General features: G+C 51.1%; 1 protein-coding gene across 1 annotated transcript; it reads right to left on the bottom strand.

Moving 5' to 3' along the window:
- Window positions 1–6,642: 6,642 nt before the first annotated feature.
- Window positions 6,643–9,491, bottom strand: IGSF23 (immunoglobulin superfamily member 23; the record flags this gene model as incomplete). The annotated part of the gene is made up of 3 exons (XM_080828555.1): window positions 6,643–6,682; window positions 6,964–7,117; window positions 9,194–9,491. 3 exons carry the CDS (start codon window positions 9,489–9,491, stop codon window positions 6,643–6,645), a joined length of 492 nt encoding a protein of 163 aa, XP_080684681.1.
- Window positions 9,492–18,593: the final 9,102 nt, after the last annotated feature.

Genomic DNA, 18,593 nt, shown 5'->3' with positions numbered 1-18,593 from the left:
TTACTCGTGTTATCCTCTTAATGTGTTCTCCAGCATAGCTGACCCCTTCCCCAGGGAGCCCTCTTGGACCTCCCCTCCCCAGGCTAGATCTGGAGTCCCCTCTGGGCTCCCACATCCCAACTTAGACTACTCTGGGTTGTCACCCCCGGGAACGGATCTTTCTCCCCCACTGGACCGTGAGCTCTGGGAGGGCAGGGCTGCAGCTGCTGTGGTCAGCCCTGAGGACCCAGTACTGCCCAGCACAGGGCTCTACATGGACCAGGGGCCAGGGGAAGGCATGTTGAATGAATGGTTGGATGGATGGCTTTAGTCATTATTTGATCTGTTATTTGTCTGTTAGTCCTCTTTCCCACCTTAGCACATAAAATTATGTTTCCTGTCAATACTGGAATTTAGAAGAAACTTATTTATGAAGTTGTGTGTGTGAAAGAGAGAGAGAGAGAGTGAGAGCAAGCTTGAAAGTTTGGGTGTGTTCCAAGAGGGAAGAGACAGGGGTGGGATAGGAAGCAGGGAGGGCTGAGGACTTGGGCCAGGCAAGGGCTGGAGTTTAGACTTTGGAGATGGAGTCTCAACCCGGAAAAGGCAGAAGACATGTCTGTCTTGTTTTGGGCCGTGTCCAGCATCTAGCCGCACAGAAGAGCCTCGATAAATATTCCTTGGGTGAGTGAATGAACCAGGTGTTGTTAAAGTAGCCTAGGAATCTTGCTGTGCCTCTGTTATAATTGTTGGTCATGGTATACTTTGGACAGGTTCTTGAACCAGAAATAAGTTCTTTTTGTCCCTTTCAGGGAGGAGAGAGTCTGACTCATTGCTGATAAGCATGGGAGACAAATATGGGACTGCTTTCACCACTCTATTCTAGACTGGGGAACATCAGTCCTGATACTTGATACTGGCACTCCTTCCTGGGGAGTATGGGTGGGTTTCCAGAATTCTCAATATCCTACTTAGAGGAGCTACTGCCATTCTATCAGAAATGGGAACTGAGGGCACATGGGTGGCTCAGTTGGTTAAGTGTCTGCCTTCCGCTCAGGTCATGATCCTGGGGTCCTGGGATCGAGCTCCATATCGAGCTCCCTGCTAAGCGGAGAGCCTGCTTCTCTCCCTCCCTCTGCCTGCTGCTCCCTCTGCTTGTGCTCTCTCTCTCCCTGACAAATAAATAAATAAAATCTTTTAAAAAAAAAGGGGGCTGTTTCTTCTTTCAGGTACAAAGAATCCAGAGGAATTTAAGACAGAGCCAGTTGGATGGCTTCACGGAGTCTCTTTCATCTCTGAAAAATGGCACCCGTTTTTCAGTGGGATGTTGGTAAACTGGCGTTCCAAAAAAAAAACAAAACCGAAAAAGCCCACAAAACCTCTGATTTGTACTATTTTCCAATTTCCATGGTGAGCATGCTGTAGCAAGGTTCATGGAGCACATACCCTGTGGGACAGAGACAGATCTTGCCGTGGTGGAGCTGACAGTCTAATAGATGAGATAAATACGAAATATTCGCACCAACAAACATTTAGTGACACAATGTGGTTAACTGCTATTAAGCAGGACGGGGCTCGGACAGTGTTCCACCAGCGAACTGAATTTGTAACAGGGGTCATCAGGGGGTCTCTTTGAGAAAATTTGCCCAGTTTACTTTGAGGAGTGGGGGGGGACTTCACAAAGATTCTCAGCTGTCCCAGAGGGCAAGGGAAATGAACTTGCTACAGAGGACAGCAGGCCGTGGGATGGTTTGGGCGGTGACTTCAGTGTCACTGGCTGAGACCTGCCCTGCCACCACCCAAGCAGGAAATGACTAACTTCTTTAACAGTGGAGGGAGAGGGGAGGAGGGATGGGGAACAGCAGGATGCCTCAGGTGACCAAGGAACTGGTTAGATATTAGGGGTTTCCAAGCAAATCTGAGCCCTTGGACAGACCAGGGCAAGGACCCCGGAGTCAGTGATTGACACATACGGGTCCTGGGGGGATTTATTTATTTTCAACAATGAGGAGTTAGAGTTGCACTGTCTAGTACAACAGTGGCTAGCCACAGGTGGCAATATAAACGGCAATTAAATGGAATTAAAAACAAAAATTGAGTTCATCAGTTACACTATCCGTATTGCAAGAGCTCAGTAGCCACAGGTACTGGATGGTGCAAGTCTAGAACATTTCCATCACCGCAGAGAGTTCTGTTGGACAGCACTGGTCTAAGGCACAGGTTTTGGAATTGGGCAGACTTGAGTTGAGATCATGCATGGCTGTGTTGCCTCGGGCCAGTCACTTGCCCTCTCTGAGCATCACTTTTATCCTGTGTACTCAAGCACAATGACCACTACCTGATACAGGAGGGGGGAGATCATGAAAGAAGGGGAAGGGGGGGGTCTGGCCCCAAGGAGGGAGTGGCAGGAAAGCGGGGTGATTGGGAACAGGGATTACAGAGCCAGGCAACCTGGCTTGGAGAACAGCTCCCCCTTGTGCTACCCCATGTGACCCTGGGCAAGTCACTCTCTGAGCCTCCCCTGCTTTGTCAGGAAAACGGAGATGGGGTCTCCTTTCCTCAGTGGGTTCAGTGAAGAAGATATGACCCATGAATCATCAAAGGTACATAGTGTAGGGGCTGACACAGAGACAGCCCTCGGCAGACGACATTTGAACCCAGGTCTGCTCCTATTACTGTAAATCATAATGATGCGGTAGGTGGTTTTTTGTTGGTCACAAAAGCACAGATGCTCTCCAGCCAAAGCTTCATTCATACTCCTTTCCCCTCCTCCTGCCATCTACCGGGGTTCTCCAACAGCTCAAAATCAAGTGGTCAGTCTTATTTACAAACGGGCTATGAAGGGACACCCGGGTGGTTCAGTGGGTTAAGTGGCTGCCTTTGGCCCAGGTCATGATCCCAGGGTCCTGGGATCGAGTCCCGCATTGGGGGGGGGGGTCCTTGCTCAGCGGGGATCCTGCTTATTCCTCTGCCTGCCAAGCCCCCCGTGCTTTCTCTATCTCTCTCCCTGTGACAAGTAAACAAAATCTTTTAAAAAATGGGCCACAGACTTTTGGGGCTTGTGACCACCTCCCCCACTTCTCTGTATCCAGGTTTATTTATTTATTTTTTCTTTTTTGAAAAAGAGCAAAAACAAACAGCATGTGTAGAAGACATTTTGGGGTGTCTTCTCAGTTTACAATGCAAAACCTCCCGGGTTTTATGAGCAACAAATCCCACAGGCAGGGCTGAGCCCCTGAACTCTGCTTGTACAAATCCTCCTGGCCCCCACCTCAGTCACGGGAATGGGACTGTGGTTGACACCTGACCCGAGTGAGCCAATCGGATGCCTTCTCCAGGGGTTTTGGGGACAAAGCGAAGGAATTCTGTGGTCTTAGAAGTTATGGGATTGTGTCTTTCCCCACATGGTTGGAGAAACTCCGAGCACCCGTGGGCAGAGAGAGAGAGCCACGGATTCTTTCCTTCTCATCAAGAGGTGGTGTCCTTTTCCCACCCCTCAAATCTGGACTGGCAACGTGGCTAGCTTTGGCCAGAAGAATGTGGCAGAAATGATGATGTGCCATCCTTTTTTTTTTTTAATTTTTATTTATTTATTTTTATTATTTATTTATTTATTTATTTATTAAATTTTATGTATTTGACAGACAGAACACGAGTCAGGGGAGAGGCAGAGGGAGAGGGAGAAGCAGACTTCCTGTTGAATAGGGGACCCCCCCCCCAACAAGGGAACTCGATCCCAGGACCCCGGGATCATGACCTGAGCCAAAGGCAGATGCTTAACAAGCTGAGCCACCCAGGCGCCCCAGGAATGATGACTGCCATTCTTAACCTTGGCCCTCAGTGGCACTGCCCCTATGCTCTTACTCCTGGAATCCTCCCTCTGTCATGTGAACAAGCTTGGGTCGGCCTGCTACAGAATGAGAGATGATGTGGAGGACAGGTGAATTATTCCAGACAATTGTCCTAGTCCAGACAGTCCCTGGGTAACTGCCAACTCATCACAGGTGCATGAGTGGGCCCAGCAGAGACCAGAAGAACCGCCCAGCCAAACGCAGCCCAAACTGGTACCCCCACAGAATTGTAAGCTAAACCCACGGCTGTCTTTTCAAGCCATTAAACTGGGGGTGGAGGGGGGAGAGGTAGTTTGTTACACAGCAAGTGCTAACTGATAGGTCCTTAGTTTTGGAAATCTTCCCGGATCCTTGTATTAAATTCCTCCTTTTGTTTTTATTGAACCACTTAAGGAAGTATCCTTTGCTTTCAGCCCATGAGTTTTATGAAGTATGGACTGCTTGTGTAGGTGCCTTCCAGGAATTTGGTGAGCTAGGCAGATGGGGCACTGGCAGCTGGGGTGAGGGAGAGAAAGACAGTCTCTGGGACTCTCAGCAAGATGGGAACATCCCAAAGACAAATCATCAGGACGGAGGAGGTCTCATCTGGAGCCCCCAGGAACTTCATCTTGTCCCAGCCTCAGGATTCTCTTGCTGCCCCTCCCAGCATCACTTCTGATGCTGACAGACAAGGGCCCACTTCAGCAGCATGACCGTATTCTTTGTCTGTTAGACCTAGAATGAGAGAGAGAGAGAGAGAGAGAGATCAGTCGCCGCCATCATCATCATCATCATCATCATCACCGTCATCATTACTGTGGCAGACATTTAAGAAAGGTTTACCACTGCCAGGCACTATTTGCCGTGTTTCACTCCCGCCGTGTCGTGTAATCCGCACACTTTCCCTTGGAGGTAGGAATTACCATAATCCTTGTTTTACGGATAAGGCAGAGGGTTAGCCTGGCTTCAGAGCCCATGGCCTTAACTGCAAACAACAGGGAGCTCTCCTGGCCGTGGGTGGGTGGGTGAATGTGTGTGGGGCTTCCCCTGAGCCCATACCCCTCTTTCCCCAGCACTGCTCTTCCCCACTGGGAGGGGCAAGACAGCCACGCCTGTCCTCATGACCTCATCTCCAAAGCTGCCATGATTGGAAGAGGCTGGTTCCTCCTGGTTGACCTCAGCTTCCGTCCATCCTCATACGTCCTCGTACGCCCTCGTACGCCCTCGTACGTCCTCATACACCCTCGTACGTCCTCGTACACCCTCGTACGTCCTCATACACCCTCGTACGCCCTCGTACGCCCTCGTACGTCCTCATACACCCTCGTACGTCCTCGTACACCCTCGTACGTCCTCGTACACCCTCGTACGTCCTCATACACCCTCGTACGTCCTCGTACACCCTCATACGTCCTCATACGTTCTTGTACGCCTTGGCCAAAATGGTGGGAGGACCGGAAGTGACCCCTCCTCCCCGCCCGTGGAGGCAGGCCTGGATGTCTCATCATGCTTGCTAAACATTAGAAGATAAGAACGTGGTTTTGGAGGTGGATCTGGGCTTGGTTCGGGTGAGCCATTTGTCAGAGGCGCGTGCCTGGGCAAGGTGAGTTTCTCTGGCTTACTCACGTGGAAAATGAGGACAAGATCGTCTCTGGCCCTCAGAGTAGCTGTGACTTGAAGGCTCTCGGTACTTACTGAGGACCCGGGAAGTTGCAGCTGCTACAGTGATGAGGATGATGCGGGGGGGTTCAGGCAACAGCCTGGCCCTCCTCCGTCCCTGGAAGTTTCCACATGGGATTCCGGGACTGGACACCTGGCCCCAGCCTCTCCCTGTTGATCGACAAGCCCTTTGCAAACCATGTCAGCTTGCAGTACATAAACTATGAAGGCTTGTGTTATGGCAGGAAAAGAGGCAGTTGAGGTGAGGGGCGAGAACTAGGAGTGAGGCAGGGTTCTGGGTTTGAAACCCTCTCTAGGTGTCGGGTCTGGGGTCAGTCACTTCTCTCTGAGCCTTAATTTCCTCTTTGACAAAAACAAGTTTCTTTCTTATCTATAGCCGCTCTTCCTCCTCCCCCTCCTCCCCAACACCTGCAGAGCTCTTGTGGAAATTAAATAGAATAATGTTTAGCAAGCACATAGTAGACACTCAATACATGGTAAGATATTACAGCATTACAGTAATAGCTAATACATCTAGGATTGAAATGCAAGTCCGATGTAAGTCCATGGCTTTTGTGTCGCTCAGAACACAAACCAGGTCCTTATAGGGCCCTCAAGACCTTAATGCTGTCTGTCCACCCCTACCCCCATTCCTTTTCTGATCTCCTGGCTTATTTCTCTTCCCATTCCTCACACCATTCCAGCCACACGGTGGCTTGTTATGGCTTGAACACACCAGGCCAAGTCCTACCTCAGGGCCTTTGCACTGGCTGTTTCCCCTGCTGGGTATGCCCGTCTGCCAGACATCCACCGCCATTCATCCCTTCTTTGCTCAGTGTCTTTGCTCAGATGTCACTTTTTGGGGGAGGCCTTCACTGACTTAGTTAAACCGCGCCCCACCCAACCCTGGCCTTGCTTCCCAGCCTTACTCCACTGCTTAGCACTCATCGTTATCCAACACGCTATCTATATTTTACTTGGTCATCATGTAAATTGCTGGTGTTTCTGACTCAGATGCAAGTTCACAAGGTCCAGGACTTCCTGCTGATATTCCCATGGTTTCTCCAGTGTGGGGAGAGTGTGCACTGGGTCGATACTTGCAGAAGGAATGAATATGGTGTGGACCGCATCCCAGGCACAGGGGTAGATACTGTAGAAATACTAGCTTGTTTCATCCTCACAACAGCCCCGAGGATGGCATTTTGCAGATGGGCAAACTGAGGCACAGACCGCAGGAGTGACTTGCCCATGGTCTCACTGTGGGTAAGGAATAGAGCTGGGGTTTGAACCTAGGCAGATGGGCTCCAGAATCCTTCTCTGTCTCTTTGTTCCCCGGTGTCACGTTGGGTGGGTGCATCAGTATCGGTATCCTCTTCCCTGAGTCTAAAGCTTCTTGGATGAGGCTACCAGTTGGGCTTCTGCCTTGCTGCAGAGTGAGCTCTGACTTGTGGGGACTGAGCACGTCAGGCAGTGGACAGGGGTGAAGGACAGCACATACCTTATGCTTTGGACGATGATGAAGCCTATGCCTCCTATCAGCATCGCGGCCCCCACATTTCCAGCCAGGAGGAGGGCAATGGCACCTCCTCCTGACACAGAGAGAACGGGGTCTGGCTCGATGGGCTCAGCGTCTGTGGGATCCACGTTGTCTTCTGCGGACCGAGAAGGGGCAAGACTGGAGGAGCCATCCTCCCTCCACAGCCCCGCTCCCACCCTTTCACCCCCTAAATGTGTCTTCAGTCTACCCCTTCTTCCCCACTCTGGTCTCCACTCCGGCCTCCTCCTGGCTCTCCCGCCCTAGTCTCTCCCTTTCCACTTCCCCACCACTAGAAGTCAGAGAGGTTTGTGGAAGGATCAGACTTGACTCAGTTCCTCCCCTGCTCAGAACCTTGCTGCGGCTTCCCAGGACCTGGGGAGGAAGCATCCCTCATTTTGGCCTTTGATGCCCTGCCACTTGGCCAGCCCTCTCTCTCTCCTCACCTTTATAACTTAGTTCCATTGGACTCTACTCAATTTTCTAAGTTCACCTCTCTTTCCAACCTCCTGGCCTGAATGCAATTTATGCCATTTTCCTTCCCTTGGCCTGGATAATTCTTATGTATCCTAGTACCAGCTCAGATGTCCCCTCCTCCAGGAAGCCCTCCCTGACCTACTTGCTGGGTCAAGTGGCCCCTTGGGTCCCACATCCCTTGGCTCCCCCACCCCAGTCTTGCCCACTCTGACCATTACCATTTGTGGAAGGGTCTGTCCCCCACTGCTCTGTCCCTCACTCAAACATTACTACTTGAGGACAGGGCCAGGGCTGTCTTCCAGAATGTCCCCAGCACCCCCCAGTACGGGGTGGTCATGTAGTAGGCAGCCAATAAACATTTCTAGAACAGTTGATGAACGAATAAAGGGGGTCTTGAAAGTCATTCTCAATGAACATATCAGAGTCACCTGCTGCTACAGGATTTAAACCTTTTTTCTCCCCATGAATCACTCCCAAACCTGAAACTCCTACTGGAGCCTGGCTGGGAAGAAGTAGCAGTTCTCTGAGACCCAGCCAAGCCAGACCTTCCATCACCCCTGCCTTTCCCATGCTCTAGACCTTGGCTCATGTGTTTCCTGCTGCCCAGATCCCTCCCTGGCTTCCCCACTGGCCAGGTTCTCTGTACCATTCTAGCTCACTCCAGGCCTCTCGTCCTCCATGCATAAGTACACGAAAAATAATATTCATGAGGATAGCTGCTATTTAAAGGACCTGCTTTCTTCTTCTTTTTTAAAGTAGGCTTGAGTTCACAAGGCCAAGATCAAGAGTCACATGCTCCACTGACAAAACGGGCCGGGCACCCTTAAAGCACCGGCTTTCTAACAGGTGTTCTGCTGGCCTCACTATGTATTATTTCTGCTCCTTATGACAGTCGTGTGGAGGTATACACAGTCACCCCTGTTGTCACTTCCTGTTACACCAGGAAGAAACAGAGGCCCGGAGAAGGGATGTCACTTATCCTAAATCACCTGGCCAGGAAGGCACAAGGGTGGGAACTGAATCCAGGCTTAACCCTCTCCCAGACCACTTTCCTGATACCAGCTGCCACCTGGGGCTCCACACATGCCACCGCGTATAGTTATGGTCACAAAATTAATAATAATATGGGTAATGGTAATTGCAGCCATGATACTAACTCATGCTTTCTGAGCACTAGCATTCAGTAGCACTGGGCACTGTGATTTTAAGCTGTCCGCTTCCTTATTGGACGCTCACAGCTACATTTCGGGGTGGGAGCTATTATTTTCCCAATGTATAGATGAGGACACTGAGGCACAGAGAAGTCAAGGAAGTGGTCTAAAGTCACACAGCTAGGAAGTGGCGGAGTCAGAATTCAAATTGCAAAGCCCGTGCTCAGAACCACTCATTACCACCTGCATTGTGTGTGTGTGTGTGTGTGTGTGTGTGTGTGTGTTGCAGATGTGTGCTGAGACCTAGAGAAGTCAAGTTCACATAGCCAACAAATTGTTGGAGCTGGGACCCAAACAACTGGTTCCAGATCCCAAGCCGAGCTTTCGTTAGAGCTCATCTCTATCAGCTGCAGCCTCTGTAAAATGGGCTAATAGTCCCCACTCTGTCAGGCAGATGGAAGAACAGGACGACATCTTGGCTAGAAAGGCACGCAGAGGGGACTGCTGTGTAAGTGACTCAATGCAACCGAGGAGGCAGAAGTCTGGGGTGGGAGTGGGGGACTCACGTGGCAGCGCGAGGGTCACAGGAGAGGAGGAGTACTGTCCCTGGCTGTTCTTGGCTGTGCACACATAGGTGCCCAGATGCTCCCAGGACAGCCTCCGGATGATCAGCCTAGCCCCAGTCTGGTAGGGCTCCCCGTTGAAGGTCCAGTGCAGCACAGGTTTGGGGGTGATGGAAGAAGCCAGACACTCCAGGATCACGGAGTAGTTTAGGTCACTCTGGATAACGCCCTCAGAGTCGTAGGGGAATGTCAGCAGCATCAAGCCGTTGGAGCTGGCTGTGTGAACGGAGAGCACGGTCATGTGGATGGGGAGCACTCACAGAGGCCAAGCACTTCTCTTGTCCAACATTCATTCATTCATTCATTCATTCATTAACAAGTGTGTTTGGAGTTCCTGATCGGTGTCCAGGGCTGCTCCAGACACGGGGCCGTAGCATAGTTGTTGGCGCCCCCGTCCCAGCCCCTCACCATGTCCAACGGCCACATTGCACCTGTTGCCCGGGCACTTTCTTCGGCCGCCAGAGCCTGCTCCGGCCAAGGAGGGAGCAGGCCAGAGACCTGGGAGATGGGCCCAGCCAGGGCACTGCACGATGACTGGCATGGACTGGTGTATAAATATCCCAGCTGCCCATCCCTCAGCTGGCCCAGGGCAAGGCCAAGGACCTGGAAGGAGTGGCTGGATTCTGGATCAGTTTGAAAGCAGAGCCCCCAGGATTTGCTGATGGATTGGAGAGAGAGAGAGAGAGAGGAGTCAAGGGAGGGCCTCCAAGGCTTGGGACCTGTGCCACTGGCTGCTGGGAACCCTCTTTACAGAGACGGGGCGCCCATAATAGTTCTCTTTCCAGGTTAAAGACTTGAGGTCTAGGGGTTCTTAGGCCCAGGCTTCGTGGTCAGAGAGGCACAGTGAGTATTTGGACCTGGAAGTCTGATGTTGTGGTGAGTGTCGGAGCCTCCCCACTGAACTGATTCCCAATTTCAGTGCAATGTGATAAAGTGAAAAGATCTTTAGATCCAACCAGGAACTCATGGAAGGGTTCCTGGAGGAGATGGTGTCTCAGCTAAGCCTTGCAGGAGGAGAAAGAGCACTCCAGGTGTAGAAACAAGAATTAATGTAATATCTACCTGGATCCGGCTCTTACGAGGAGCCAGACACCATTCCAAACACATGCTAACTCATGGCTGGTTATGAGTGAGTGAGACCCATCCATGCTTGGATGAAATCATTTAGAAAGTTATAATCAGCATTTGAAATGTGATATGAACTATAATATGACAGAAAATATCAGAATGCATTGTGCATAGCAATAATTTATTTTATGACACGTGTCTTACTTGTGTGTGTGTATGTGTGTGTGTGTGTGTATGCATACGCACTGGGTCATGATGTGAAGTTCATTTCTCACGGTGGGTCATGATCAACAGAGCTTAATCACCAGATTTACTCCTGAAATCCTCAAAACAACCCTATGGGGTAGGTTCTACCATGACTCAATTTTATAGATGAGGACACTGAAGTACACAGATGGGAAGTCAATTTACAAGGACACCTGGCTGGTCGGAGGTGGAACACCACATCTTTGCAAGGACCTCCTGGTTTCAGAGTCTGCACAAGCTCTGGGCTAAGCATGGCATGGGCATGGGGGACCTCTCCCCCATCTGGTCCCCTGAAGATGGTGCTGGGCTAGAGAGGTCATGGGGGAAGGAGATAAGCTCCAGGACCATAAAAAATCTTATAGATCCTGGCTTGGCCTTTGGCTTCTAGGTGACCACAGGCTATTGACATCACCTCTCGGTCTTAGTTCCCCACCTGTGCAGTGGGGTTGGTGCTCGGAGCATCTGCTTTCTCGGGTCATTGTGAAATCCCCTGTGTTTGGTATATAGTGAGAGCTTAGTAAGTTGGAGCCAGTCCGTCCTGCATTTTGGTGTTTACTCCAGCTCACCTCTCTGTAGGAGCACTTTCTCCCACTCGGCCTGGGGCCAACTCCTGCTCTGCCTACAGGTCCCGGCTCAGGTGGCCCCTCCCCTGGTGAGCCCTACCTGTCTCCTAGGCTGGATTCTCCCATGTCTCTGCTCATGAGCCCAGCCTCACCCAGAACAGAGAAGCACTAAAAAAGGGTTGGTGCCTACTCAAGAATCAGCGCTGGTCAGTGTTTTCTTGAGTGGAAATCTCGGGCCCTGCACAGTCAGCGCTGCAGACCACCAGCTCTGCCCACCTCCCAACGCCTCTCATGGCCCGCACCTCCTACACGGCTCTGCTCCCAATTTCTTGTGCTTCCTGGATCTCTCTTGACCCTCCAGCCTCGCCCACACTGGTCTCTCTGCCGGAGAACTCGGTCCCTTTGGGCCCCACTCACCCAGGTCAGCTATCTGCTCTGTCGCACTCCTGCGTCCTCTCCTGGTTTCCAGCACTGCGTCTTGAGCTGTCGGGTTTCCTATGCTCAGACTACTTTGGGTGTCTGGCGTCTCCTGGCCTGTGTGTTTGGGCCCTGGGAGACCCTCAGGGGAGAAGATCATAGTCTCTGGCTGGGCGTTGTGCCCTCGGAACCGAGAAGTGGAGAGAACATCATTCGGGCTTCCGGGGACAGGCAGGTGGGCACTGGCTCCTTCGGTCAGGGCGTCTGGAGATGCAGGGGCGGGCAGCTCCAAGGAGGCAGAACAGGTGCAGGAGGCGATCAGGATGCCTTGGAGGTAGGAAGGGGGAGGAGAGAGCAGAGGGAGTGAATGGGACCAAAGGCGAGATGCTGCCCCAGCAAGTAACCCTTCCCGAGCTGGCGAAGAGTGTGGTACACTGAGAGTCAAAAACAGTGATGATAACAGAGATAGTGTATGGAGGATGGGGCGCCTGGGCAGCTCGGTCGGTCACGTGTCTGACTCTTGACTCCTGCTCAGGTCATGATCTCAAGAGTCCTGGGTTTGAGCTCCGTACTCAACGGGGAGTCTGCTTGAGGATTCTTTTTCTCCCTCTTCCTCTGCCCCTCCCCCTGCTTGTTCTCTCTCTCTCTCTCTCTCTCTCTCTCTAAAATAAAGAAATCTTAAAAGAAATAAAAGGAAATACTCACTGAGCACCTCCCACAAGCCAGACACTGTTCTAAGCACTGAACCTTTATTATCTTACTTACTCCTTCATCGACCCCACCAAGCACACATTACTCAGGGAATCCTGCCGATCCATTTTCTGACCTTCTCTGCCCCGCTCTGCTTCCTGGAAGGCTGACTTCTTTGATCTGCATTGTCAGGTCCCTGTGTCTTTTGCTTCAGGTTGGCTTTTGCCAGTGGGAGTGACCTTGAGGTAGCTGGTCCCCCAGCTCCCTCCCTGCTCCATCAACACCAGTCAGCCGTGTCCCTCTATTAAAGTTGCTGTTGGTGTCCCTCTCCACATACCATTGTCTTTGGGTTTGGGGGATCTGGTCTTCCTCTTAGGGTTTCTCGCACAGAGGAGGTAAGAGCTTTCTGCCGTGGCTAGCCTCTGGGTGCTGCATGATCTCAGATGGGTTTATCTGTGCCCCATCTACACCTCTGCAAATAGTCCCTTTTTTTACTCCCCCCATTACTCCTTATGAGTAGACCATTTTCCTGCCTCAGCCCTGAATGACACAACTATTACAGCCCCAGGAGGACTGAGGAAATGGAAATTCAGAGACCTGAAGACCATTGTCTAGGGTGTCCTAGGTGGTAAACAGCAGGGCTGTGATCCACACCCAGGCAGGCAAAATTCCATCAGTAAATTAGACTGGTGAGTGTGCCCCCATCAGCCCCAGTTGCTCTCACTTCCTTTAATTAAATTTCCATGTGGCTTAGTGCTTGGAGTGGAATCCTCGGGGTCTGGCTCCAGACCCTATGCACATACCCAGCCACCCCAGTCTTCTGCCTCTCATTGGATTAATGGCTGTTGCAGTAAGAACACAAGGTCCAGCCATAAAAGACTGGAACGACTGAGATGAAAATGTAAAAGACTTTGGCCAAGTGGAAAAAACAAACAAATAACCACCCACCAATCAAAAGAACAATGACATACCAGGAAAGACTCCACTGAGCAGGGAGCCCAATATGGGACTCGATCCTAGGACCCTGAGATCATAACGTGAGCCTAAGGCAGATGCTTTCCCAACTGAGCCACTTAGGCGCCCCTCTATATCCTTTGATCCTGAAATTAAATGTCAGGGAATGTGTTCTACAGATACACTTTCTCAATATAAAATGACTAATGGGCGGGGTTCTTTTGCCACACCTTAGTTATAATGGCTAAGGATTGGAAATATCCACGTGCCCATCCATAGGGAACTGATTTAATAAATTATGGTCCATCCACACAGTGGAATGATACACCTGTACACAAGGAGGAGGAGGAACTCCGGTATGGCATGAACTGAGAAGGAAAGAGCTCCAGGGTATGTAGTTAAGAAACGAATGCGCGCTGCTGGCTAGTTCTTATGGTGTGCTACCTTTGGTGTAAAAACGGAAGAAAAGTAAATATATATTTGCATTTCTTATAAACATGCAAAGGAACCCCGGAAACACAAAAACAGTGGCTCTCTGTGTGTGACGGCGGGGAGAGAAGGGTCAGAGGTACTGGGTGGGTCGACAGAGACCTCACAAGGTCTTTTCTATATCTTTGAGATTTGAAGCGCTGGAACATACAACCCATTCAAAAATTGAAGTTTGAATAAAGGAAATAAGCATAAATATTCTCAGTAGTCTTTTACACATACATGCACACACACATGTACACACACACAAATGCTCACACACCAGAGTGTGAGATCCAGAACTGGACTGCCAGCGTGCAAGTCCTGAAACTTATTAGCTCTAGTGACTTTGGGAAAGTTACTTATCCTCTCTGAGCGTCAGTTTCCTTATCTATAAAATGGGGATAATAATGCCTCCAGTGATTTTCAACTGGGGATGATGTGCTCCCCGCAGGGGACATTGGCAATATGTAGAAATCTTTCTGGTTGTCATGACAGTGGGGGGCTGCTACTGGACCCCAGTGGGTAGAGGCCAAGGAGGCTGCTCAGCCTCCTACCATGCTCAGGACAGCCTCGGCAACAAGGAAGCACTGGACCCCAAATGCGAGTAGTGTCGATGTTGAAAAGCCCTGATCTTAGGCGTGTAAAGGGCTTAGAACGGTGTGCCAACAAGGTGACGGCCAGATCAATGCTTGACATTATCATTATCATTACCATCACTGTTACCATTCTTGCTTCTGTAATCGCAAGTCCTTGGTGTGCTGTAAATATGTCTTTTAAAGATGAACCCCCCCCCAATACAGTAAGTGGTTACATTTTAAGGATCAGAAATATAGGAAATATAGGGCGTTCTTGGTGGGTGGGTGGGGCTCACTGCCCCCCTCGTACCTCCACTGATTTTGATCTCTGAGTGGGCAACTGGTATGTTTTCTTTTTAAAAAAGATTTATTTCGGGGTGCCTGGGTGGCTCAGTCGTTAAGCATCTGCCTTCGGCTCAGGTCATGATCCCAGGGTCCTGGGATTGAGCCCCGCATCGGGCTCCCTGTTCTGTGGGAAGCCTGCTTGTGTTCCCTCTCTCACTGTGTCTCCCTCTGTCAAATAAATAAATAAAATCTTTTTTTTAAAGATTTTATTTATTTATTTGACAGACAGATCACAAGTAGGCATAGAGGCAGGCAGAGAGAGAGAAGGGAGGAAGCAGGCTCCCTGCTGAGCAGAGAGCCCGATGCGGGGCTCGATCCCAGGACGCTGGGATCATGACCTCAGCCGAAGGCAGCGGCCTTAACCCACTGAGCCACCCAGGCGCCCCAATAAAATCTTTTTTAAAAAAGATTTATTTATTTATTTGAGAGAGAGTTGGGGAAGGGGCAGAGGGAGAGAGACTCTCAAGTGGCCTCCTCCGCTGAGCACGGAGCCCCACACGGGGCTTGATCTCGCAACTGTGAGATCATGACCTGAGCCAAAATCAAGAGTCAGACACTTAACCCACAGAGCCACCCAGGCACCCCTGGTGTGATTTTTCTATTCCCCTGCTCATAAGCCTTCCGTGGCTCCCCAGTGCTCTCAGGACACAGCACAGATCCCCTCGCCTGGCACCCTCCTACATCTCCACGCCCGTCTTACCACTCTTCCCTCATTGTCTGCATCAGGCAGACTGAGCTCTGTGCAGTTGCCCCGGCCTCCAGGCCTTGGCACGCGTGGGTCCCCCTACCTAGAATCTCTTCATCCAGTTTCAGCCCAGGCACCCCCCTTCTGAACCCCTCCCTGGCCCTCAGGGATGCTTGGTGATGGACACTACAGTGTCCGGGCAGGGACCTCAGCAGATGGAGTGATGGGAACTCTCAGGGTGTCGCTTTTTTTGGATGGAAAAAAAAAATTTGCATTCTTACCCTTTTATGAAACAAAGGACACAGGGATGCAGTTTGCAAAAGCGACATCACATTTCCCTGAGCTCTTATTTTGAAAGGGCCTTCCCTGGCCAGCGCCTCCCCAACTTCAGGCCTCAGCCGTCTTCTTTGGGCCCCCACATGCCTACCCTACCCACTCGGGGATGGGTCTGGCTTTTCTCTGGACCATGAGCCCCAACAGAGCAGGGGTGTTTGTTGAATAAGTAATTGAAGTGGAAGATCTCAGGTCACCGGGTCTGCAGTCGGGGGTGAAGTTATGACTCTGACACCATTGCAGGTCACTGGTGATTCAACAAGTGTCAAGGCACCTTAAGGAGACCTCCCATCTTGGGGACCCTTCCTTCAGCTGCTGTAGAGTCATGGTTTCAGGGGCGCCTGGGTGGCTCAGTGGGTTAAAGCCTCTGCCTTTGGCTCGGGTCATGATCCCAGGGTCCTGGGATCGAGCCCCGCATCGGGCTCTCTGCTCAGCAGGGAGCCTGCTTCCCCCTCTCTCTTCTGCCTGCTTCTCTGCCTACTTGTGATCTCTGTCGGTCAAATAAATAAATAAAATCTTAAAAAAAAAAAAAGAATCATGGTTTCACTTGGAGACTTGGAGGCCACTGGAGCCTGGTTTGTAAGCCTGACTCTGCCACTTATTATTTCTGGCCGAGTCTCAGTTTCCCTGCTCAAGGTAGGTGCTGGATAGTAATCATTTCATAGCAGTGCCTGACATTCAGTGAGATCATGAATTTTCAGGGCTGAGGACAGTCTCATTCAGGTATTATATAGATTATATATACACACACACACACATATTTTAAGTCTGCAGGATGAAGGATGGAATTTCAGAGCTGGAACCATCGAGATGATTCCAGAACTCTTAGGTTTTAGGAGCGTGGCTATTTCAGTCAGGGACACTTCCCGAATCAGCGGTTAAAAATAGAGACACATACGAGATGTTACACTTGACTTCCTCAGGCTCTCAAAATCTCCACAGAGGTCCCAGAGGCTGAGAGTGGAACAGCAGCTGCCAAGAACCTCCACGCCCAGCTGAGGTCTCAAAACGGGGATTACGTCACTAGCTCTGCCGGCCTTGGCCTCTCCAGCCCCTGCCACTCTGCCGGAACGGAGGCCAAGAGCCCCTGGAGAAGAGGGGGAGGCCCAGAGTGAGGCTCTTTGGGGGAGAGTTGAGAATGAACTTCGAGCCCTCCCCCCAGGGGTGAGGGGAGTCCCGGGGCTTTCCTCCTCCCCAGGCCAAGTGAGGGCGGCTCCAAGGGAACCTGTCCCAGAGAGCTAGAAATGTGTCGGCTGGAATTTGCAGGGACTTAGACCTCTAAGTCTCCAAGTGAGGGATGGAGAGGGAAGGGCCTGCGGGGCTGAGGGAATGGAGGCCAGAGTGGACATGACCCATGCCTCCAGTGTTCCGTGGCACAACAGAGGTGTCCTTGTGTTTCCCATGAGGCAGTGGCGGATGCCTCCGCAGGGAGCCGGCTGGAGGCTGTCTGGCAAAGACCCTCATGGGACGGGGCTCCCAAGGGGCTGACCTTGGCAGAAAGAGGCTGGAGGGCGCTGGGAGATGGTGGCGAGCTTCTAGTGGCGCCCAGTTCATGGAGCCCCAGGAACATAGTCTGCAGTGACAAGGGTCCTCAAAGTGTCCCCTGTCCCCCAGCAGATCCGGCAATGGTGCCTCAACCATACAGAAGACCTTCACTCTTTACAAGTACAGTAGCCAAATAGAAGCTTTCCTGCCCCCTTCCTTGCCTTCCTCCTCTCTGCCCATGGCCCTGAGGAGGCCACGGACCACATCTCTGGGTGGGGGGGAAGGACACACAGAGAAATCGGCCCGAGGCCCACCATGTCCCAGTACAATCTCACTGTAGTCAGACACAGGCCTGAGCTGGGGATGAGGCGAAACTTGAAATAGGGTGGCGTTTGGGGTTTTGAAACTACATGGAACCAGACCTTTTAAGACCTGGAAAAGGAGGCAGTTCATTCACTTTCTGAGAGGTGCGTGTGTGTCATCTTTGGAAAGTGTTCTTGGTAGCCAGACCATCTGGGTTCAAATTCTCCCTCTGCCACTTCTAAGCTGGGTGGCCTGGGGAAGGCACATAACCTCTCTGTGCCTCAGTTTCCCCTACCATAGAGTGGAGATCATCCAGCCATTGCCTCATAGGGTTAAGAATTATATGTTAACATAGGGGCGCTTGGGTGGCTCAGCGGGTTAAGCCACTGCCTTCAGCTCAGATCATGGTCTCAGGGTCCTGGGATCGAGCCCCGCATCGGGCTCTCTGCTCTGTGGGGAGCCTGCTTCCTCCTCTCTCTCTGCCTGCCTCTCTGCCTACTTGTGATCTCTGTCTGTCAAATAAATAAATAAAATCTTAAAAAAAAAAGAATTATATGTTACAACATGAAGGCACTTAGAATGGCATGGAGAAGTCAGTCACGTGACCTCTTGATATTACGACTCTTTATTATTTTTTTTTAAGATTTAATTTATTTATTTGAGAGAGAGAAAGAGCACGGGCAGGGGGAGGGGCAGAGGGAGAAGGAGCATCTTAAGCAGATTCCCCACTGAGCAGGGAGCCAGGCGCAGGGCTCCAACTCAGGACCCCAGGATCATGACCATGGCTGAAGGCAGATGCTTAACTCACTGAGCCACCCAGGCATCCCTATTATTATTATTATTTTAAAGGAGATTTACTTATTTATTTGAGAGAGAGAGCATGTGAGTGGAGGGAGGGACAGAAGGAGAGAGAGAATCTTCAAGCAGACTCTGATGAGTGTGGTGCCCCAGGAGGGGCTCCATCCATGACTCATGCAATTGTGACCTGCTCTAAAACCAAGAATCCCACGCTCAACCAACTGAGCCAGCCAGGTGCCCCTATCTTATTATTATTATTTAAAAATTATTATTAAATGTAGATAGCTGGGGTGAGCCATGGTGCTCAGTGAAAAAGGGCTGGGCGGGGGTGGTCCTGGTCCTGAGTTCTGATTCTACCCTCCCCAGCCTGCAATCTTGGACAGGTGACTCTGCCTCTTTCTGAACCTCAC

The sequence above is a fragment of the Martes martes genome (genome assembly GCF_963455335.1).
Source record: "Martes martes genome assembly, chromosome: 17".
Lineage (NCBI taxonomy): Eukaryota > Metazoa > Chordata > Mammalia > Carnivora > Mustelidae > Martes > Martes martes.
Note: the sequence above shows the minus strand (reverse complement) of the source record. Positions and strands in the feature narration are given on the sequence as shown.